General features: G+C 43.9%; 1 protein-coding gene across 1 annotated transcript in view; it reads right to left on the bottom strand.

The window, feature by feature from the left end:
• Window positions 1-25,124, bottom strand: part of LOC121293673 (dynein heavy chain 17, axonemal-like) — a 729,083-nt gene that overhangs the window by 99,056 nt on the left and 604,903 nt on the right. Inside the window, exons 63-64 of the mRNA XM_041216840.1 lie at window positions 12,950-13,185; window positions 8,086-8,208 (exon numbers count right to left, since the gene is read on the bottom strand). Of these exons, the coding sequence (XP_041072774.1) occupies window positions 8,086-8,208; window positions 12,950-13,185 (359 nt within the window). The remainder of the gene's footprint in view (window positions 1-8,085; window positions 8,209-12,949; window positions 13,186-25,124) is intronic.

Raw genomic sequence — 25,124 nt, 5'->3', positions numbered from 1 at the left:
CCTCCTCCTCCTTCACCAAAAACCACAAAGCAGGCTGGGAGAGGAGGGAAACTCAAGCTGAAAGGCAACAACTTGATAGAAGTGCGCCTCACTTGAAAACCTCAAATACACAACTGGAGATTACCTAAGAAGCTCCAACACAGGCATGGATGTTGAAGGGCAAAAGAAAGATCTGCTGTGCAGTGTAACAGGAGTTCACCAGAGCACGTGGAGATCCATTGCAAGACCTGATTGAAAGCAGAGTCAAAGGACCTCGCCAGATTGCAAAAGGGTAAACAAACTCCAAAAAAAGTCTGAAATAAACTTTTAAATTTGGTGGAATAATCAGGTAGCACTGGCAGATCAATTGTTTTAATCAGTGCGACTTGAAGAACACTGCAGCCCAGATCCAGAGTCAGTGCCATAACACATGGTGACTACATTTGAACAGAAAAAAAAAATTTAAAGAGAAGTCAAAGCAAAAAAATTGACTTTAATTTAAATGGATTAGCCCTATCAGAGCTCTAATGGGCAGACACCTTCGCATTTAGCTTCCCATGTTGCTGAATAAATTAGTCCCAGGGTTAGCAGTCAGTCACTATCAGAAGGTTCAGGACTGAGAACCGTCACAGCAATAAGCTTCCATTTATAATAGGAGTTACCATATTAGGACATTGCCCAGACTAAACAGAGGTGACAAGGTTTGGATCAGGGACCTTGACAGAGAAGGTGTCACTTACTTGAGGAATGAAGATCAACAGCAGTCTTACTTGATACATACCCCAGAAGGTACAATTGGACAGAACATGAGATCTATTTTCCTCATTCCTTGTGGCGAACCTTCTATCATACATTTGTAGAAACCCAAATAATTGCAACACCAAGTACTACAACTTCAACTCCAGAACAACAATGTCAGTGTAAGGCAGTTGAGACTACCACTCCTTCATACTTGAAAAGAACAAGATCTGGAAGAGTAGTAAAGATTCAGAAGGTCTGAATCTGTAAAGTCAGAGCCTTGAGCCTGAATTTTCAGCTTGGCGGGTGCAATCAGCAGGCCCACGAGCGATCGAGAATGGACCACCGACCGTGATCGGCTCCCGACTGCGATTTCATGCTGGTTGAAACATGTGCTGAAAAGCTCAGTGCTGCCGGGAGGGGGGAGGTTGGAGGCGGGTGGGGGGGGGGGGGGGGGGGGGGGGGGGGGGGGGTTCAGTGGTCAGTGGGGGGCAGTGTGGGGGTGTGGAGGGTAGTGGAAGGAGGGCAGGCGGTCAGGCAATGATGTTTCTACGGGTGTGGGCAAGCGCTGAGAGAAAACTCCGTGAAGGCAGAGAGTTGCCTCAGGGAACTGCAGACCCGAAAACCATGAAATAAAGTTTTGAAAATCAGGAAAAAAAAATGTTCAAGCATCACAATCAGGCACCTGAACATGCAGATGATAAAAATGCTGTCCATAGATTTTTATTTTATTTAATAACAGTGTTATGACCAATGCAGTTGGTAAAGTGGAGTTATTTAAAAATCCCAGAGGGTGACTTTAAACAACTGTCATAACCTATAATTTTAAGTGTTATGTTTGAGATGCGACTTTAAATTCAGGAGTCAGACCATCTGTTCTTGAGGTTTCATGTTAAACTAAAGGAAACATTTTATTAATTTATACAGGTTAAAATAGATATACACATGGCTACAAATTACTACTATCATAACTTTTAACAAATTCCCAAACTAATCGCCATTAAGGCGACAGCAATCCATAGACTTAACCAAACACTAGGCAAAGCATTTTCACCTTACAAATTCAAAATGAGGTTCTTGTTACTTTGATTCCTACGGAGCCAGTTGGAGGCTTGCAGCTGCCTTTTGATCTTACATTGCCTCTGCTCTGCACACCCAAAAACTGCTGAAGTTATGCCTACCAGCCCCATTGAATGTTAATTCTCTTTGTATCAACAATCTCTGAGCTAAACCTCTCTAACAATAAAACCCCTTTCATAGTACCAATTTTATTAGTAATATAGGCATATTGCTTGGTAGCTGCTAGAAAGGTGTCAGTTTTTACTCCACTTCTTGAATGCTCTATTCAAAAAATGCAATACACGCTATCTCTCTTATATATCAAAAGTAGTACCCATCAAAGCACCCAGACTAGCTGGCTTTAATCTAATTAAGACACACCCATAGACTAAGCCTCTATTTTAAAAGAAAAACATTTTCCAAAATATTATATACACTAATAGCTTCAGGACAATGGAAACCTCATCCCAACCTTGGATGAGGTTTGATGAAAATGCAAAGTCCACCTGGCCGGTTCGCGCAACTACCAACCATAAGGTTGGACAGACCACATAAAATCAGAAACAATTGCGTTATTAATGGGCTTAATTGCCCTCTTAATTGCCGGTGGGCGCGTTTCTGACTTTTGTGTGCGTGCACTGAGCAGAATATCATGGGATGATGTCGGGGCACTCACCCAATGTTTTCTCATGTGATTTTACACCCGATTGGGTTGGGTGCATGCCTGCCCACGGGACATAAAACTCTGCCCTTGGTGGGCAGAAGGGATAGAATGTAAATATTATCGTAAGTACATTTGGGTAAAGACTGAGGGAGAGGTGTAACATTAGGGTGTTCATGACTGTAGGGATTAATGTGGGACTAGGGAAACAATAACGCCCACATTATAATGTAGAGAGTTAGATGAGAGTAGTAGAGTGTCGTAATGAGTCTGGTAGAAATTGGCATGAAGGTAATACATAGTCAGGTTTATATCCTATGTATATAATGGTCCCTCTGAACTGAATGGAGATATAAATGGCTTGCTGCATCCACTGTGGGGGAGACATGCTGCTGCAGGGCTGTGAAATCATGGCCATAGTTAAGTGTTATTAATAAACATATATTGTTCAACCATACAAGCTTCTAGACCTCTTCATGAGACAACATGCAACTTTATGACATGTCTCACATCATCAGCAGTGTAATCACTGATTATCCTGACATGGTGATGTTTAAGCCTTAGCAATGATTTGTGAACGTGTGGCCTAGGCATGCATCAGGTAACCCATCAGTTACTGCTCACCCGGTTTTGAGCTGTCTGAGAATGCTATCGGCACAGCATTTGCAACCGAGTCATTGCATATCCTGTTGTGAGATGTGAGGAGGATGCAGAGTCCTCCAGGGAGTGAGGCAGGCAAAGTAAGTGACCAGGAACATGGAAGATGGAGTACGAGGACCTAAAGCATGAGGCTGTCCACTTCATTCAGAACACCAGAAAAGCGGCCTTCTTAGATGCTGAGACAACGGGAAGTGATGACAGCCAAACGGACCTGGGTGTCCTTGTTCATAAGTAACTGTAAGCTAACATGCAGGTGCATTAAGGAGGCATCTGCTAAGTTGGCCTTTATTGCAAGAGGAATTGAGTACAGGATTAAAGAAGTCTGGCTTCAGCTGTCTGGAGCCTTGGTGAGGCCATACCTAGAGTATTGTTGGTTTCCTTACCTGGGCGGGCATAGACCTCCCATAAAGGGAAAGCAACCAAGGTTCACCAGAATGATTCAAGGGATCGTGGGATTGTCCTATGAGGTGAGAGTGAGGATAGTGGACCTGTATTCTCTACAGTGCAGAAAAATTAGAGGCGATCTCAGTGTAGTATAAAGATCTCTTACAGGGCTATGCAGGGTGGATGCATGAAGGATGTTTCCAGTGACTGGGATGTCCAGAATCAGGGGATGCAGTCTCAGAATAAGAGGTAGGCCATTTAGGACTGAGATTTGTTGGAATTTCTTCACTCAGTGGGTGTTGATTGTTTGGAAGCCTCCACTCCATAGGGCATGGAGGCACTGTCATTGACTACGCATAACTAATAGATCATTAGTTTCCTAGATAATGATGTCAGGGGATATTGGGATAGTGAGGGAAATCGATGATGTTAGAAGATCTGCTCTGTTCTAGGTGAATGGAAGAGCAGGCACGAGGTGCCAAATGGTCCACTCATGCTGTTCTTTCCTATGTTCCTACATCCTCTGGCATTCCGTAGGGATCGCTCCCTCCGGGACACCCTGGTCCACTCCTCCATCACCCCCTACTCCTCAACCCCCTCCTATGGCACCACCCCATGCCCACGCAAAAGATGCAACACCTGCCCCTTCACTTCCTCTCTCCTCACCGTCCAAGGACCCAAACACTCCTTTCAAGTGAAGCAGCATTTCACTTGCATTTCCCCCAACTTAGTCTACTGCATTCGTTGCTCCCAATGTGGTCTCCTCTACATTGGAGAGACCAAACGTAAACTGGGCGACCGCTTTGCAGAACATCTGCGGTCTGTCCGCAAGAATGACCCAAACCTCCCTGTCGCTTGCCATTTTAACACTCCACCCTGCTCTCTTGCCCACATGGCTGTCCTTGGCTTGCTGCATTGTTCCAGTGAAGCCCAACGTAAACTGGAAGAACAACACCTCATCTTCCGACTAGGGACTTTACAGCCTTCCGGACTGAATATTGAATTCAACAACTTTAGGTCGTGAGCTCCCTCCCCCATCCCCACCCCCTTTCTGTTTCCCCCTTCCTTTTTTTTCCAATAAATTATAAAGATTTTCCTTTTCCCACCTATTTCCATTATATAAAAAAAAACCCCAATAGAGCTATACCTTGAGTGCCCTACCATCCATTCTTAATTAGCACATTCGTTTAGATAATATCACCAACTTTAACTTTAACACCTATGTGTTCTATTGTACTATTGTCGTTGACATCTTTTGATGATCTGCTTCTATCACTGCTTGTTTGTCCCTACAAACACACCCCCCCCCACCTCTCTCTCTCTTTATCTCTCAGCCCCCCACACACACACCTTAAACCAGCTTATATTTCAACTCTTTCTTGGACTCGAACTCAAGTTCTGTCAAAGAGTCATGAGGACTCGAAACGTCAACTCTTTTCTTCTCCGCCGATGCTGCCAGACCTGCTGAGTTTTTCCAGGTAATTCTGTTTTTGTTTTGGATTTCCAGCATCGGCAGTTTTTTTGTTTTTATCTAATGTCCACCCCAAATATGGAGCCCCAGCCTCCCAGCCAGCAGACGATTAAAAACAACAGTGTAAAAGAAATGTATCCATAGTTCACTTAGCCTGCAATCAGTCAGTGATTAGATTGTCACGGGGCTGTCTGCTACGTCACACCATTGCCATGCCTTCTGCCTGTGCATCCACAACATCCTGGCCCTCATCATCACTATCTCCTTCCCCTTCCTCATCACTGGAGGAGACATCTTGGTCCTCTATCTCTCCCTCTGCGAATAAATCTCCCCTCTGGTGAGTGAAGTTGTGCAAGGTGCAGCATATCTCAATGCTCTTGGACACACTCTGTGGAGAATACTGAAGTGCCCTGTCTGAGCAGTCCAAATAGCAGAGCCTCATTTTCAACAGGCCTTTCGTCTGCTCAGTGGTGGTCCATGTTGAGGCATGTGTGGCATTAGACCTCTTTTTGGCAGCACTTCTCAGGCTCTGACTGGTGTCATCAGCCTTGTCTTCTGGGGGCATCCCTTGTTTCCAATGTGCCAGCCCTGCAATTGACAATTTGGAAGAAAAACTTGTGGCACTCGCGACTGGTTGAGAATGTGAAAGTTCCCTGGGTAGGATTTACAAACAATAAGGATTTGTTTGGTATGATCACATGTCAGCTTAACATTCAGCGAGTGAAAATCTTTCCTGTTGATGAATGCAGCTGGCTGCTCCCAGGAGCTCTCAGCACCATGTGTGTGCGGTCAATAGCCCCTTGCACTTGTGGGAATCCTGCAATTGCAGCAAAACGTAATGCTCTGGCCACCTGGCTCTCGAGATCCAAATGGAATTTCGCAAAACCACATGCTCTTTTGAAGAGGACATCTGTCACCTTCTGGATGCACTTGAGCATGGCAGATTGGAATATCCTGCACAGGTCCCCAGTAGAGCCCTGTAAGGAGCCACTGGCAAAGAGGTTTAGGGCCATGGTTACCTTTAATGCCACTGGAATGGGATTACCTCCCAGTCATTGTGAACGCAGGGCTTCATTGAGGAGCTGGCATATGTGATTAACCATATTCATCCTAAGGCACCTCTGCCATTTCCTCCCACACATCTGCAGGTCAGACCAGTGCTCGTAGTCGCACTGGCCTCTGGTTGCTAGCATCCTATGCTTCTTGAGGCCCTGCCACCACTGCCTCTTGCTGCTCTGGCTGTTGTTGCTCTTGGTCCTGGAACAGCCTGTGCCGGTTCCTCCTCAGCTGGACAATAGCCAGTAGAAGGGCAGTGTTGTTTTTTACCATCATCATGAAAGGCCTGAGAAGATCTATGAACAAATTGCAATGATCCATCTGGTCAGCATATTCTTTGAAGCTTTCCCTCCATCCCTGATCATTTCAGCCAAAGGGAAACCCTGCACTTCGCATCATTCTACCCTTGGCCTCCCTTCACCCCACCATGGTGAAGCCTATCCTGGACAAACACAGATGAGAGATTCTATTGTTCATTAATCATGTGCATAGGGACATTCCACATTGACCGAAGTAATGAAAACCATGTCTGCACACCCTCCCTCAGGTATTATTGAGCTTCCCTCCATTACCCTCAATAATCAAGAGACTCTTGCCTTTGTATCTTAGACGTGCCAGCTAGCACCTTATCATCCATGAACATCGATCCAGGTAAATAGATTTCAGTTTGGCAAACTGTAACCAGGTTGGGTGCCACAAGGATCAATGCTGGGGCCTCAAATATTTACAATCTATATCAATAAGTTGGATGAAGGAACTGAAGATATTGTAGCTAAATTTGCTGACAATACAAAGTTAGGTAAGAAAGCAAGTTGCAAGACCCTAATTGCAAATTTCAGGTGACAAATGAGTATAGCATGCACTATGCATACACTGTCCAATTGTACCAGTTAAATGAGCGGAGGTCTGCTCTGTTGGAGGTAGCTCATGAAACAGCTCAAGAAACTTGGAGCTGGATTTTATGGCTGAAAATTAGGCGGGCCACAAATCCCCCCCCCCCCCCCCACCCCCCCAATCCCCCACACCCGTGTGAACGTGAAATGCGATGTGATGACGTCAGGTCAGCAACACAATGTCATCATGCTAGTCTTAAATGTTATGCAAGGCAAGGGGGTGCATAAATCGGAAATGCACTCACCATTTTTAAATCATCAATTAGGGATTACAAAATAAATGGGAATATACTAAGAGGGGTAGATGATGTGAGAGATCTTGGCATACAAGTACACAGGTCCCTGAAGGCAGCAGTTCAAGTAGACAAGGTTGTAAAGAAGGCATATGGAATGCTCTCCTTCACTGGCAGAGGTATAGAATATAAAAGTAAGGATATAATGTTGGAATTGTATAAAACACTGGTGAGGCCACAACTGGAGTATTGTGTGCAGTTCTGGTCAGCACATAACAGGAAGGACGTAATAGCTCTGGAGAGAGTGCAGAGGAGGTTTACAAGAATGTTGCCAGGTTTACTGATTGAACTAAATGTGGCTAATCATAACTGTTATTCTGTGCATACAGATTCTGTGAAATAAAATAGCTGGCAAAATAAAAGGACGCATGCGCAGGAGTACAGGCAGTGTCTCAGTGGTTTATGGGAATTATAACCCCAAGATTGCTAAATGCTAAAATGTTCTGGCATTCGTATATTAAATTGTTTGCAGTGTATGGAATGGTACTGACCAGTGAATGATACATAAAGGGGTTGCAGGAGATGATACACAGCCATCGTACTGGGCTATGCTGGTGTTCCTGATCTAACTGTTGCACATAATGAAGTGCATCAGATACTGTTGAGCATCTATCATTATAATTCTTAACATCAGAAAGCCAATAAGAAATTGACAACTTCATGCGCTATATATCTCAATGTTGACCAAAGAACAACAGTCAGATTTGAAATGATTAAATTTTACAGTTATAAATTAAATATAAATTCAACATTCTTTAATGTTGAGGTAACTGAATTAGCAGAGCATGCCAGGCAATTCTTTCCACTCAAAGCAAGTCAAAAATGCTAAACATGCCCTGGTGTCCACAAACTGATAACATAATCAAAAGAACATATGACAGCTAATCTTACTTTCCCTTTTTGATGGTGTTTCTTCCCAAGAGAGCATCCAGGACCGGCTCCACTGTCTCACTAATATTTTCAAGTAATAAAGTGTCTCCATTGGATACAGCGTTTTCAATGCTATCAAGGTAACTGTATGCCCAATAAGTAAGGATAAAATATTAAATTCTTGTGTAGCGTTGAAAAGTAGTTTTAAAATTAATAATGGCTTAGATATTAGATCATACTAGAATTTGGATACAGTTGGTTACAGCATACCTTACATGCACCTAAGGAGGCCAATGCAGGACCAAGGGAATTTGTATATTGCCAGTAAGCTGTCAGTACCAATTCTGGCTCCAGTGGCAATTCATCAGTTCTGGGAGACACCATAGTCAATAGGTGTCCACTGTTCTGAGGAGAATCCGATGGGAAGGTGGCAAACCAAGGGCAGTATGAACGGTTACTGATAGAATTAAATGTAGATCCGGGAAGAACCATTCCTGTTCTTCTCACTTCACAATAAGATAAGTACAAAAAAAAAAACCTTACTTTTGCCAGTAGTGGCCTCAACAGTCTATTTATAGACCACTGATTTAGTTGCCAAATGCCTGAGCATACTAACCTCAGCATGTATGCTGCATTTCGTGGTCTTACACAATTTAATTTTGCATAACATGCAATAAACAGGCCCCCTATCTGCAAATGTTTCAGGGCTATGCCATGGATGCCTATGGAAGAGCCTTTGCCAAAATAATTGTCAGAGCCTTTACCAAAATGGTGGTCAGAGTGCTTCTGTGGATGCTTGCTGTTGGCCATTTGGACTCTTAGGGGCCTGTACTATGCCTGTAATGCTGCCGTAGCATGATCAAACTTCTAGGCCAACAATTCTTAGTACAGTTTATAGTTTGTAGAAAAGTAAAACTATAGGAATATCAGCCTCAGAAACTGAGCAAGATTTGATGGACTATTACCCCATGGGATAAGATTAATTAATTGGGAAAATAATGCCTAAGTACAGCCTATAGGTCAGAAGGAAATTACAAATGAAGTAGATCATTCAACCCATGTTGGTTTATCCATCAAATCTCCAATTTCGGCATTGATAGATATGGGATCCATCCTATTTCAAATGTAGAAATTCAACATGTTAGTGAATCTCCTCTAGTTTTGCCTCCAGAAAGTAAGAACAAAATGAGTTTCACTCAGAGTTCATTAGTGGCGCTATCGGCATAAGTCTGGAGATCTGTACCCTCTGAAATTTGCAAATACATATGGTGTGTTACAGTTCACTCAGGGAGTCCAAGTTGCTGTGGCAACATGCACGTTTACATGCATGTTGTAGTCTGGAGCTAGGGATATTGAGGTAGAGGCTTTAGCATTCTTTCCATCACATGGCTGACCAGGAATCTCTCCTGCTCTTATGCCTGTCATTGGCATATGTTGGAAAGATTTGCAGGTTGATACTCAAACCTGTTTGACGAAGCACCATACAGTGGTAGAAATGTGAAGCTATAGGCATCTATCACAGAATGGTGATACCCAAATTAATAGCAATTAATAGTTAATAGTATTTAATAATAATTAATAATGAACATTCTTAACACTCTTAATATACTATAGATCATATTATGAATGCAACTTTTTTGGATTATATCAAAAATACAGTTTCTACACCCAAATTATGCCAGAATTGGAACACATGTATTTAAATAATCTTGTTTGTAACTCCCTCTGCTGATAAACAATGTAACTTTCTGATGCAACAACAAAACAATGCTGTAACTGACATCCAGGAAATTAGGGGCCATGGCATATCATATGGTTTTTCACTGCTTGTTTGGGATGAAATTACTTTAAAAAAATCAAGGAAATTGATAAGATAGATTGTTCCTTTTTAAAGCCCTTCTTGGTTGTAATTTATGATAATTGTTTCATGCTGATATCATAAAGTTTGCTCCTGATGATGCATTCAATAATTTTACGAGCTTTGATGTAAGACTGTTTGGTCTGCAGTTATCCAAATTAGTCTTTCCTCATTTTTTGAATATGAGTACATATTAGCTTGTATCCAATCTTGTGGGACCTCTTCAACATTCAGTGACTTCATGATGATCCCGAGCACCTCAAAAATCATCCCTAGTCTTCAAAGTGACATTGACTGTCATTCATCGTGAGAGATTTGCTCATTTTGAGCCCTTAAAGTTCATCAAGAAATTAAAACAAGATACTACATATATTGGAAATCTGAAATAAAAATGGAAAATGCCAGAAATACTAAGCAGGTCTCGGATTATCTGTGGAGAGACAAACAGAGTTATTGTTTCAGATCTGTGACCTTTCATCTGTACTGGGAAAAGTGAGAAATGTAATACATTTTGGGTGAGTGTTAGGGAACGGTGGCAAGGATAATGAAAGGGAAGGTCTGTGGAGAGAAACTGAAGGGCAGAACAGATCAAATAACAAAGGCTTCATGGTGCAAGACTAAAGGAAGTGATAATGGAAGTTTAAAAAAATGGCAAAAGGAAATGTGAATGGCAGGATACTGAATAGCTGTCATCCAAAAGCAAAATAAAGGAAATAAGAGACAAACAAGAGAATATGAAGAGGATACCACATCATGAGCAATAAATACGATATACTAAATTGAAAGAAGTACAAGTAAATCGCTGTTTCACCTATAAGGAGTGCTTAGGGCATTGGACGAAGAGAAGGGGGAAGTAAAAGGGCAGGTGCTACACCTCCTGTGTTTCTGTGAAAAGGTATCATAGGAAAGGGAAAGGGTGCCGGGCGTGACTGAAGAGTGGACAAATGTACATCTGAACATACAAATTAGGAGAATGAGTAGGCCTTTTGACCCCTTGAGCCTGCTCCCCCATTCAATAAGATCATGGCTGATCTGACTGTGGCCTCAACTCCACATTCTGCCTACCCCCCCAATAACCTTTGACTTCCTTGTTAGTCAATAATTTAACTACCTCTGCCTTAAAAACATCCAATGACCCTGCCTCCACTGCACTCTGTGAGGAAGAGAATTCCAAAAATTCATGACCCTCTGAGAGAAAAAAATTCTTCTCATCTCTGTCCTAAATGGGAGACCCTTTTTCAAAAAAATGTTCCACCAGTTCTAGTCTCTCTCACAAGTGGAAACATCTTTCAACATCCATTCTGTCAAGTCCCTTAGGATCTTATATAATATAAGATCACCCCTCAATCTACCAAACTCCAGTGAATACAGGCCCAGCCTGCATTGCAGAGAAAAACAGTTCCTTTGGAATGATGAAAGGAAAGGGGGAGGAAGATGTGTTTGGTGGTGGCATCATGGTAGAGGTGGGAGAAATGTTGGGGGAATGATCCAATGCATCTGGAGGTTGAGGGATTGGAAGGCTAGGATAGGGAAACCCAATCGTTACTCTGGGAGGGAGGGGAAGGGGGTGAGAGCAGAAGTATGTGAATTAGGACAGACACAGTGGAGGGTCCTGTCACACAGTTGTGCAGGGGAGCGGGGGCAAGGGGAATCCTTGGTTAAGAACAAAGGAAGGCATATTGGAAACATTAGTGTGGAAGGTTACATCATCCATACTCTGCTTCTCTCTCCACGGATGCTCACAGACCTCCTGAGTATCTTCCAGCATTTTCTGCTTTTACATGAAGAAAATATATTCTTTGATGAAGCATATGAATTTGGATGGATTATTTCCCTTAATACATAATTTAACAGCAAAAAAAGTGTACAAAACTCAGTCATATATGCATCAATGGCCTTCAGAATAGTGCTTAAGGAAAATAATTTAGCTGAGCTTTGAGGGGCAATTTTAAACCTCTCAGCCTGACAGAATCAGTGTGCTGGTGGAGTTAAATTCAATGTGGTCAACAGGTCTCCTCCTGCTCCAGCACTATTTTGACTTGGCACTTCTACTGGGCAGCCAATGTGCCACCTGAATTATGGGATCTTCAGTAATCTCTGCAAACTGGAGTCCTGGGCCACAAAAAGAAGCCCAATGCAACTTTTCAGTGCCTACTCAACAAATGGTGCAACATGAATGCTTCATTCAGTTAAACATGGAGATCAAGAGAAAGAGGTACCAAAATGTTAAGTCTAAAATAGTTTGCAGCTAGAAGCAGCAGGACTTCTCTTCTGGGCTGTACAAGAATAATGTGAGCCACTGCCACTCAAGGTTGCCTCCTCACCTTGATTGGTGCCTTCCTCCTGGAGGTACATTTTGCTAGGTGGATCAGTTTGCAGACCACCTCATATAGCATCAGCCTAGATGTGGTGAGCTGCAGTCTGACATCTGTTCAGGGCATGCAGCTCACTAGTAGCATTTTAATGAGGACCAGCCTTTGAATAGACCACCTAATAAAGTTGTACTCTGGTGTCAGAGGGCAGAGCTATGAGCAATCAACTGATGAGCTAAGGCCCTTCTGACTTGACAAAAGCCATTTCAAAAGATACTTTATGACATATTGTCTGGAACAATAGAAACAGAGGATATGGTATATGATAGCTAATGTGATAGAGAAAGTAAATCCAAAACAATACTTTTATGCATGCCAGGGGTGTACAGGTTTGGGGCTGTGAATGAAAAATTCAGGACAGAAGCATTTCCTTATAGGGATCATGATATAAGCTGTAAAAGATTGCCAGCAAAAGGACTGAGTACCTAACACTGGGTGACTCAAGAAACAGAAAAATGCTGTAATAGGAAGATGGGAATGTTTATGTTCTGAGTGAATGAAGTCAAATGTGCTCAAGGTCTTTCTTCATCTAAAACTATCTTAAGAAGAAAAAGAGTTAGGCAGAACTTTGCTAATGTATGCAAATTAACCATGTTAAATATTGAGCAATTGTAATATTTTAAGAGGTCTTTCAATTTGGAGCAAATATACATACCCTCTTTGTCCAAGTCTTATTGTTTTCAAATCATCTCCAAACTTCCTTTTAATCCATTTAAGTCCCTGCAGCTGTGCATCAATAATTAAAGGCCAACGCTCTGTGTTACAGAGGATTGTAGCATTTTCAGACGAGGTTCGGTCACTAGGCAATCCCTGATTATTCCAGCCAGCAATGTCAACATCATCAGTCAGAAGGGAAAGCGGATCTAAGTTTTCAGTTATTGGGATTGGCACCTAAAATAATTACCCAAAAAGTAATGCTGTAAATATCTTAAAATCTGATTGGAACTTGCATTAACAGTAACAAAAAATTTGCAAAGTTTTGGTTAACATTAAGACTTGAAGCTGAGGGGGTAATATGAAATACTCTGAATTTTATAACATTTCTGGATAATTGTTTTATGTCTAGATGATTTCTCTTTTCTGACATTAAATTGTAGCTATCCCATCAATTCTCAATGTCAGTTAGTGAGGCAAATCAGGGGCGGAATCGTCCGTGCCCACTGGCATCGGGTGTGCTCGGTGCCATGAGCGGACAATATGGCGAGAAGGCCAAAAATCGGTTTCACAATGTCGTGAAACCAGTTTGCGATTGTCCGCTCAGCCCGTCGATGCTGGGCTGCATTTCCCACCATTGGACATCAGGAACCCCATTATAATGCATCTGCATATCGTTATAAGGCCAGCCAGCCGTAATCACCCCCCATGATGGATCATCCATCCCCTTTGGCGTGATTGCTTGCCGACATGTTGCATAACAGCATATATAAGGCGTGCACTTGGCGGGCTGCACTTTGAGAAGAACTTGGAGGTGATTACATGGTAACGTTGCGCAACGGGTCGCCTGTTGGACTTCAAGGTTGAAGCGCATTGGAGGTATGCGGGCAAGGGCTGCTCTGTGGTTGAGGCAACTTGGAGGTGGGGGCAAGGGCTGCACTGCGGTTGAAGGTAGTGCACAAGCACATGCAGGTTGGGGGGAAGGAAGCAGCCACGCATTAGGGAAGCATTATATAAAGTGACCATTCCTCTGCAGCTGAGACTGTTCATATGCAGTCACATAGACTTGTGTGGAGTTGAGCCTCTAGCTTATCTGCCCACTCAAGCAATGCAGAGGCATGCAAATTACACCAGGTGCTCCAGAGCTGTTCACCCCTTAGGCGCAGAGTGCAAACTAATGAGCGTTTTAGTGGACTGCAGAACAATTGGACGACTGGGCATGTTGTACAATCTCCTTGCCAAAGCTGGCCATGCAGCAGTCACTGGTGGCGGCGCTCACAGCCCATTGCAATGTCAGCATCCTGGTTTGGACCAGTCTCCCCCATGGTTCAAACTAATAGTGCAGCCTTGCAGTGTGGATTAGGAGAATGCTTGCACTTGAGCTGAGAGCACAGCATGCAGTCCAATGCGCAAGGCTTGCAGCCAATTGGTCAGGTGGAGTCGGGCGGAGGTGGATGGGGTGTCAGGCAGCCATGCAGTGCGCTAAACTCTGGCCATCCAAGTGGTGGTCAGCACTCTCTGGGATGTGTTAAGGGGCCTTCAGACTTAACCAAGAGAGGTTCTTAGTATACTCAAGCTAACCCACGTGTTTCTCTCTTTCATCCTGCAGGAGGAATACATCAGGAGCATGGAGCCTGGTGAACTAGCTGTATGCTTCATGGCATACAGATATTGGAAGTGATGGAGAAGAGAGCGGTGGAGGCACCTGGCTACACAGAGGGAGCAGCAGCACCCTCAGGAAGAAGGGTTGGCTGGGGCTCCACACACGCTGCTGAAGAGCCACAGAAGAGCTGCTGGTGGTCGGCACCTAGATAGACCCAGGTCTATAGGTGCCGCCTTTCATTCCTGCAGATGACCAAGAGCCGGTGTCGCTGAAGACTGCGCATATCTAGGGAACTGGTTGATTAAATCTGCAACCTGCTGCAGGATTTGGTGCCTTGGGGTCATGGAGGGCATCCACTGCCAGTGGCTGTGAAAGTAACTGTGGTACTCAATTTTTACACCAGCTGCTCCTTTCAGGGCTCCACAGGTGACCTCTGTGGGATATCACAAGACTCCACCCACAAATGCATCCATGAAGTCACGGATGCCATCTTCGTGAGGGCACTCAACTTTGTGCATTTCGCCCGGGACCAAGAGAGCCAGGATGCAAGAGCGATTGGATTTGTCCAGATATCGGATTACCCACATGTGCAGGGTACGATTGACTGCACTCAGGTGGTGCTCAGATCTCCATCGCAACAAGGTGTCAACTATGTCAAACACAAGGGCTTCCATTCGCTGAATGTGCAGCTGGTGTGTGACCATCACAAATATATCCTGCAGGTTTGTGCATAGCTTCCAGGGACTGTGCATGACTCCTACATTCTCAGTCAGTCACAGGTCCCTAACGTCTTCCAGGGTCCAAAAAGGTTGCAGGGTCAGCTCCTAGGGGACAAGAGCTACCTGCAGAGGATGTGGCTGATGACATCCGTGCAGCAGCCTCACACTGCAGCAGAGTGAAGGTGTAATGAGGCTCATGCTGCAACTTGCAACGTGGTGGAGCAAACCACCAGGATTCTATAAAGGTCTGGTGGAGCCCTGCAATATAGTCCACAGAGGATGTCACGCATTGTTGTCACTTGCTGCACCCTTTACAACCTGGCACTGCAACAGAGAGAGGACCTGGCTGAGGAGAAGATGCAGGAGCTGGAGGTATCTTCTGATGAGGAGGACATTGATGATGATGAGGCCCTCGAAGGGGGCGATGATGGCGATGAGGCCCTTGCACTGGACAGATGAGGCAGGCATGCTCAGGAGATTTGTGGAGGATGAGTGAGGAGAAACCATACATCCTCACATTGCATCTATGAACGTTTGACTCCAGTCTGGCTAATGGCAGCACACGTACCCTCTGTGATAATACTACTGTCATGGAGATGCAGTGGAGGTCCTAATAGTCCTGATTGCAGGAGGACGATGATAACAGTGAGGACACTCCATAGATCCTCACATAGCCTTTGGAATGTCTGATTCTTGTCTGGCCGAGGGCAGTTCGCTTTGCTCTGTGATCAGGGTCATATCATAGAGACGCAGGCATGAAACTTTAAAAGCATTTGATCCTTTGTCTACTTTCAGCACCTGACCTCTTCAGGAGCACAGCGTCACTGGTCACAGATGTTGAAGACATTGGGTCCAGCCCCACCTTAAAGGTGCTGAGAGCACACAGAGAGAATGACGGAACTCTGTGACGCCTGCTCAAGACATTCTGTCAGCAATGACTAGCACCGTTGAGGTGCAGGCCTCACTAATATGTCCAGGAACTGTGAGGCCAGACCATCATTTTGGTCTGAAGGCTGCACAGAGCACAAGGAAGAGACCCTGGACTGAGACACCAGCCTTTATCTTGTGCAGAAAGGCTTCACATCCGAGCGACCGAACACTGCTCATCAGAACAAGGAGCCATGGGCAGGGAGACATTCTTGGGAGTTTATTTACAATAGTGAACGTTATGAACGTTATTAACATCCGTGCCCAGGTTGTGCAACTGGCCTAAATAACCAAGTGGTTATGGTACTGGGTTTGTAACCCCAAGATCAAGAGTTCAAATCTCACAATGGCAAAATATGAAACAATGTAACTTCATCTGAATCAGATGGAAACATGTTTGTACTCAAAAGAGTTACATATTATTAACTTTCCTAACCCTGCTGCTGTGTCATGGCACCCCTCCGGACATCCACAGCTGAGGTGGAGGCAGCCTGCTGTTATGCCCTGCCTGTGATGACATTGGTGGACATCCTCTGGGGGGCTGAAACCAGCAGGGCCCCACTTGCTTTCAGGGTCCTGCTGTATGGTGGTGGCAACCTCCTCGACCTGTGGAGCTCGAGCTGCTGAGGTCACAGGAAAAGGGGATTTTGGATGGGTCAGAAACTCTAAGAGTCACCTGGATGGATGGTCCTGAGGGGGTACACCTGCTGATCCTCCTCCCTATGGGTGCCCAAGGGGCCCCTGGCTGACCCCTTGAGGAGAAGAGGTAGCTGGAGTGAGATCAGGCTGCTGCACACTCCTCTCGCATACACACTGTTGGTGGCCAACTATGATATCAGTGATGGAGTTCAACCTGCGCAGCAGTGCAAGAGCGACGTCCTGGGCCAAGGTCTCCATGACGGCCACCATCCTACCAGTATTGACCTCGGTGTGTTGGCATGCTGGCACTATCACCACAACCTGAAGGCACGCGGACTCCTCCATCATGCCTTGCAATCTGAGGAGTGCAGTGGAGATCTCTTCCTAATGTTCCCAAGCTTGCCTTTGCAGTTCCAGCACCTGTGACATGACCGAGTCCAGAGGCTCGTCATCTGACTCGGACTCAGCAAATTTCTGGTATCCAGCAGTCTTCCAAGTGCCGGACACCTGGGAAGTCCCTGTCGCTGCCTGCTGTGGATCAGAAAGTGCGATGTGCTCACCAGATTATGATCCCAAGGCTACTCTAAAGCTAGGTCCCAATGAGGTGTGTGTCTCGGCGCTGGTGGAGGGTGTGGGTGAGTGCTGTAATGGGTCTTCAGGGAGGCTTTCAGCGGATTCCTCTTCTGTGCTTCCCTTGGGGTTTGATTATAGGCCCTGGGTCATGGCACTGTATTGGCAGTTTCCCAGGTGTGCTTGCAAAAACAAGGAAAGAAAATTAGCGCATGACAGTGGCCTGTGAAACAGGACATATCACTCAGTATGGTTGTCTGATGGATGTTGCACTGCTGGATCCTCACTTGGTAGAGCACGCCGACCTCAGCGTCAGCACAGGAACAGTCCTGGTCCTCGCCGGCCAGCTGGTTGGCTGTTTTCAAAGTCTATAAGGACCTTGATTTCAGGCATTCCTCCACCAAACTGTGACCCCTCCCTCTTGTTGTGTGCCAGCTTGTCCTGCATGAATAGAAATGGAGAGAATGTAAGCAAGATGCCTGCCAGGCCAGATGCCTGGCATGTGTGGGTGGTGAGTGGTCCCATGGACGGGATGAAGGCAATGAAGGTGTGTGTGAGAGAGTGAATGGTGATGTCCCTTGAACTGGCTATGAGTGAGGGCCCTGTGGATGTGTGATGGGTTTGTGAGTGTGTGAGTTGAGAGTGATGAGAAGAGTGAATTACCTGGCAGAACAGAGGAGATCATTCATCTTCTTGTGGCACAGGGAGGGGTCCTATGCAATCAATCATGATCCTAGTAAAAGGTTCTTCAAATGCTGGAATTGGAATTAAAGTTGCCGGCTTAATCACTGCCTGTGGTTTTCCTATCACCTGACATGTGTGACATTCTACAGAATTTGATTATATCTCTATGCAATCCAGGCCAATAAAAATGTTTTGTATTTTCACCTGTGTCTTTCTAATTCCTAAATGCTGCCCCCCACCACATTGGAATTTCATGAGCAATTCTCAGAATCTCATTTCTATATCCAAATGGTATATCAATCTGATGCACTTCCCTCCAGCTTTAATTTGCTGAAACAAGATGAGGCCACCATTTTCTCATTAAAACATTACCCTTAAGATAATAACATTCTGGAATACATTCTGAGTAAACTGTTTGATATAACTGTCTTATTTGCATATCCTTTTTCTGTAACTCTTACAACTGCCTTAAGCTAAATACCTCAGCTGCTTTATTCCCCATTCTTTCTTCCTGAACAATCTTATCAAAAACAGTGTCAGCTAATTGAACTTCCACACCTTCTCCCTGCCTTTTAACTTACTGTTCTTCCTGTTTCAACCTGTGAGCCTGTGATCTTGTTATCACACAATCTGGAAACAATACAGGATGCTCTCTCTGCAATGTTTCTGTGGAAAACACTTCTACAGGCTGCTCAACTACCAAAGGCATCACCCACATCTGTGACCCAGTTGTATCATTATCTAAAACAAATTGAACCCCTGCAATGGGCAATTTTTCCACTACTCCAAAAATCAACTCACCTGTTTTCTACTTACTCTTTAAATTTACCTTCCACAATGGAATAGGTTTAGCATCATGAACCCCACTTATTAGCACCTGTTCCTGCAATAATCCCTCTGAACAACAAATGTCACTATCCCACAACATTGAGGATTGACGAGGCCTTGAGTCTCTTAACATTTTAACATCCTTACCTTTACCACCCTATACACATGGAAAGACTTTCCCTTCACATACAAAATCTTTAAACATTACTGCAACCTGCTCCTCAGAACTCCTTTGGGTAAACTGTGAACACATTCCCACTTCTTTACCTATCACTGATTCTTCCTGTTTTACCTGTACACAAACCACTGGTCTTTCCTGTGCCTGAACCTCAGAACCCACAGTACTTTTACTTCCAGAGCTTTTGTGCACACCAATAATCCCAACAGATTTGCCATGTAATTTCCAACACACTGACTTTGTGTGTCCAACTTTATTACAATGAAAACACCTCAATTTTCGTGTGTCACTTCTACCCTCAATACCTTCCTTTTCATTCTGAGAAAAAAACTTCCTGGGAATTTCCACCTACTCCTTCTCTTCCCTGACTACCCATCTTCTTTTTACCTTCCCACTTTCTATCCTCCTGTGATGAAAGGGTGATGAAAAAAAGGTTTAGCTCTGTGAAATAACTCGTAAGCATCAGCTATCTCTGCTGCTTGTCTTACTATTCAAGCCTTTGTTCCTCCACATGAGTTCTTACAGTCGAAGGAATTGAATCTTTAAATTCTTCCAAAAGAATTACTTCTCTAATAGCTGCATATGTCATTTCTATCTTCAATTCTCGTATCCACTGGTCAAAATTACTTTGTTTTACTCTCTCAAACTCAATATAACTTTGTCCAGGCTGTTTTCTCATTTCCTAAATTTATACCTGTATGCTTCAGGAACCAACTCATATTCGTTCAAAATAGTCTTTTTTACCACATCATAGTTCACTGACATTTCTTCTGACAGTGAAGCATAAACTTCATATGCTCTACCCACCAATCTAGATTGTAACAATAGCGTCCAGTTTTCCTGTGGCCATTTCATCTGTTAGCTATCTTCTCAAATGAAATAAAGAATGCTTCAGGATCCCTTTCTTCAAACTTTGGAAGAGCTGGTACAAATTTAAATATCTCCCCGCTGGGTTCTGATCTGGAAATAAATCCTTCCACACCTCCCGGCATCTCTTTTTTAACTGCCAGCATTTTAAGCTGGAATTCTCTCTCTATCTTTCTTTTTCTCTTTCCTCCAATTCTAACCTGGCCATTTCTAACTCCCTTTCCTGTTTTCTTTCTCTCTCCTGCCTTTTTGCCTGTTCCCTTTGAAATACCCTTTCTCTTTCATTTTCTTTTTCTTCTGCCTCTAGTTGCAAATTTTTAATTTGCAACTGAATTTGAGCCCCTAACAATGACCCACCACTTGGAGAATTTGGCTCTCGGGTATTTCTTCCAATTTCAAATGCTGTGCTATATCTTCAATTATGTCCAATTCCCTTACCCCTGCAGGTAATCCTAATTGTAATGTATCTGCCAATTCCATTAACTTAGCTTTATTTGTGCTTTGGAAACCAACCAAAGTCATAACTTCAACTTCCAGACAAGTTTTAGCAATTGCCAAAGCCATATTGCAGTTTCACCACCTTAAAAAAAACCTCACACCAACTCCTGAATTCAAAGTGCTTCTCGTACTCACAACCTTAAGATTCACCAATTCCAAATCAATCAAGGAATTGCAAATATATCCTGCAAGAAGCTCCCAGTTTTGTTATGGCACAGTGGATGGTAATGCCGTGCTGCTCAAATCCCAGAGGGAAACTTGAAACAGCTGCCACAACTGTTTTGCAATTTGTATTTTTATTTCGAAATGCAGGCCTTGAATTTAGTAGTAATAAGTCCCATGAGTCTTAGAGTTTTTTTTTACAAAATTAAATTAAACATTTATTAATAGAAAAAAAATTTTCAGCATATACATAAGTCTATAAAATACTACTATAATAACTCCTAAATCTCCTAATTAATTTAGCTCCTAGTTACACCTCCATTAAGGCAACAGTAAAAATAAGTACATTTCAATGGATTCAGGCAAAGGACACAATGTCATAAGAACATAAGAAATAGGAACAAGAGTAGACCATTTGGCCGCTCGAGCCTGCACTGCCATTCATTAAGATCATGGCTGATATTCTTGTGTTTCAATTTCCACATTCCCATCTAACCCTGATAACTTTTGATTCCCTTGCCTAACAAGAATCTATCTACCTCTGCCTTAAAAATATTCAATGACCCTGCCTCCACCACCTTCTGAGGCAGCGAATTCCAAAGTCAATATCCTGGACAATGACATTCACATTCATAAGAATTTTCTTAGCTTCGGTTCCTCTAGACAGCAACTTGAAGCGTAGAGGATGGAGGCCTTTCACACTTGTTGGATCTTAGAATTCTTTCCTTCTTACACATAACCTCATCTCCTCTATACATGTTTCTCCCTTTTTAATGTAAATTCTATTGTTCCAATATGTTTTTGCAACTTTACTTTTTCCATAATATAAATCTTCCATAGTACTCAAATTATCAGTAACCTTTGCGAAAATTAAACATGCTGTTTCACTTAGCTTCATTTGGTTAGGGGTAACATCCCATCGGCTCTTTGAAATTCAAACTACTCTAGTTTATCTAAAAATGCAAATGTTCCTCACACCTCACAACCTAAAACTTCAACCATGTTTATGTATTTAGCATTTTAAACTTAGCTTCCCTCTGGATAACTCAAAAGCTCCAGATTAGCTGTCTCTAATTCAACTAAAACCCCCATACACACATCCACACAGATAAATTAATCCAAACCCCACTATTAACCTACCTTTACAATAAATCACAATAATATTATGAAAATTATTATATTTTCATGACAAAGATGAAAGAGAGAGACACGTGGGTTAGCATGGGTGTACTAAGAACCAGTCCTGATTAAGTCCGAAGGCCCCTTAATGCTTCCCGGAGAGTGCTGGCCACCACTTGGATGGCCAGAGATTAGTGTGCTGTACGGCTGCCCGAGACCCCACCAACCTTCACCCCAATCCACCTGACAGATTGGCTGTAGCTTTGCTCATTGGGCTGCATGCTGAGCTCAGGCTCAGTGGGGAGACTGTTCCAAACCGGAATTATGATATTGCAAGGGGCTGTATTGCTGTATGGCCAGCTTTAGCAAGGAGATTGTACAACTTGTGCAGTCGTACAACTGTTCTGCAGTGCACATGACTGTAGCCTGTGCTGGTGAGAGTGAAAAGCTCTGGTGCACTTAGTTGCACTTTGATGCCTCTGTGTTGCTTGAGTAGGCAGATTATCTAGAAGCCCAACTCCAATCATATCAATGGCTGTGCTTGAACTGTATCAGTTGCAGAGGAATGATCACTTTATATTAGGTGTCCCTAATGCATGGCCACTTCCCTGCCACCCCAAAGGCTTGTGTGCTGTATTCAGCTGCAAGGCAGCCCTTGCCACACCCCACCCCCATCCTGCCCCACCCCCCCCCCCAACTCTCCCCCCCCCCCCACCCCCTCCAACCCGCCCCAACAAGTTGCCTCAACTGCATGCGAGCCTTTGTCCCCCACCCCCAATGTGCCTCAAGCTTGAAGTCCAACAGGTGACCCTAATGAGTGCTGCACATTGTTGTTGTGTACTCACTCTGGATTCTCCTCAAAGATTAGCACGCCAAGTGTACACCTTTTATATGCTGTTGTGAATCACATTGGCGTGCTTTCCTTCTGATGTGGATGGACAATCAAGTGGGGGGAACAATTCCGGCAGGCTGACCTAATAATGACCTGCAGATGTATTACAATGAGGTGGCAGGAAACGCAGCCTGCCAGGTATCACACTGTCATGAAACCGATCACGCCATATTGTCTGCTCATGCCACTGAACACGCCCAACTCCAGCAGGGATGGATAATCCCGGCCTACATGATACTAAAGCTTGAATTTCAGCTCGGCAGATGGGCATGATTGGCGGGCCTGGGAGTGGTCAGGAAATGGACCACTGATTGTGATCGGCCCTGCAATGAAATGCGCACTGAAATGCTCAGCATTGCTGGGGTGGGGGTGGGAAGAGAGCGGGTGATGATGGTTTTTGCGAGTGCGGGCAACGCTGAGGAAAAGCTCCCTTAAGGCAGAGAGCTGCCTCAGGAAGCTGCAGATCTGAAAACCATGAAATAATGTTTTGAAAACCAGGAAAAAAATTTCCAAGCATCACAATCATTAACATACAGATGATAAAAATGCTGTCCATAGATTTTTATTTTTATTTTATTTAATAATAGAAACCTCATCCTGCCCTTGGATGAGGCTTCATGAAAAATGCAAAGTCAGCCTGGCTGATTTGCCCATCTGCCAACTGTGTTTGGAAGCACCATGAAAAATTGGAGTCAATTTCTTTGTTAATGGGCTTAATTGCCCTCTTAATTATCAGTGAGCGTGCTTCCAACTTTTGCACATGCCCACTGACTGAAATAGTGCGCGAGCGTGGGATGACGTCAGGATGCTTGCCTGATGTCTTCTTGCGCAATTTTGTAACCGATTAGTTCTGGCACACACCTACCCGTGGGATGCAAAATTCTGCCCTAAGAAACAGATGAAGGCATTAGATGCCTCTGAATCTTAACAACATCCCGGCAATAGTACTGAAGACTTGTGCTCCAAAACTAGCTATGCCCTTATCCAAGCTGTTCCAGTATAGTTGCAACACAATGTGGAAAATTGCCCAGGCATGCCTTGTCCACATAAAGCAGGACAAATCCAATCCAGCCAATTACCGTCGTATCAGTTTGCTCTCAATCAGCAAAGTGATAGAAGGTGTGATCAACTGTACTATTAAGCAACGCTTATTCAGGAATAACCTGCTCTTCAATGCTCTGTTTGAATTTTGTCAGGAATACTCAGTTTGAGACCTCATTACAGCCTTGGCCCAAACATAAAAAAAGGAAGAAAGACTTGGTCTGATCCAAAAGCCAGCGCCTCCGATAGTGCAATGCTCCCTCAGTAAATTTTTTTTGTGCTCAAGCCCTGGAGAACCTTGTGATTCAGAGGCAAGAGTGCTACCAAATGAAATATGACTGACATCATATTTTGTCCAAAATATGTCAAAAGGGAAGAATTTCAGAGGTGATGTGAAAATGGCTGCCCTTTTCATCAAGGCAGAATTTGACTTGAGTGTAGCATCAAGCACCCCTAGTAAAATTAAAATCAATGGGAATTAAGGTGGTACATCTTAACTGGTTGGAGACATACCTGGCACAAAAGATTGTGCACTTGACTCAGTGAACCTGGCAAGCTGCTGACAAGTTTGGAAACAAGTGTGTACTGGCTGTGAAATCCTGAACTGAGGTTAAAACAGATCTTGTCATGCCCAGTAAAGATATATCATATTCCTAACTTTAAGATATGACATTACTCGATGTGGATTCTTTGAAATTAATTTTTGATTTTAAAAACGAATCATATGCTGCTGCAAAGATGACCACTGAAGGTGAGCACATCTGGCTTGTGTATAGAAGCAGCAGCAGAATTGTACTTGAACACAATCTGTAATCTCATGGCCCGGCATATCCCCACTCTATCATTACCATCAAGCCAGGTGATCAACACTGGTTCAATGAAGGGCACAGAAGGGCACGCCAGGAGCAGCACCAGGCATACCTAAAAATGAGGTATCAACCTGGTGAAGCTATAACACAGAACTACTTGTGTGCCGAACAGGATAAGCAGCAAGTGATAGACAGAGCTAAGAGATCCCATAACCAACGGATCAGACCTAAGATCTGCAGTCCTACCACATCCAGTCGTGAATGGTGGTAGACAATTAAACAACTCACTGGAGAAGGAGGTTCCACAAATATCCCCATCCTCAGTGATGGGGGAGTCTAGCACATCAGTGCAAAAGATGAGGCTGAAGCATTTGCTACAATCCCAGCTATGTGGAAATTTGCCCAGTTATGTCCTGTGCACAAAAAGCAGGAGAAATCCAACCCGGACAATTACCTCCCCACCAGTCTGCTCTCGATCATCAATAAAGTAATGGAAGGGGTCATCAACAATGCTATCAAGCGGCACTTGCTTAACAATAATCTGCTCACTGACGCCCAGTTTGGGTTCCGCCAGGGCCGTTCAGCTCCTGACCTCATTACAGCCTTGGTTCAAACTTGGACAAAAGAACTGAATTCCCGA

Source organism: Carcharodon carcharias, chromosome 22, assembly GCF_017639515.1.
Source record: "Carcharodon carcharias isolate sCarCar2 chromosome 22, sCarCar2.pri, whole genome shotgun sequence".
Classification (NCBI taxonomy): domain Eukaryota; kingdom Metazoa; phylum Chordata; class Chondrichthyes; order Lamniformes; family Lamnidae; genus Carcharodon; species Carcharodon carcharias.
This window is presented reverse-complemented; position numbering and strand designations above follow the sequence as displayed.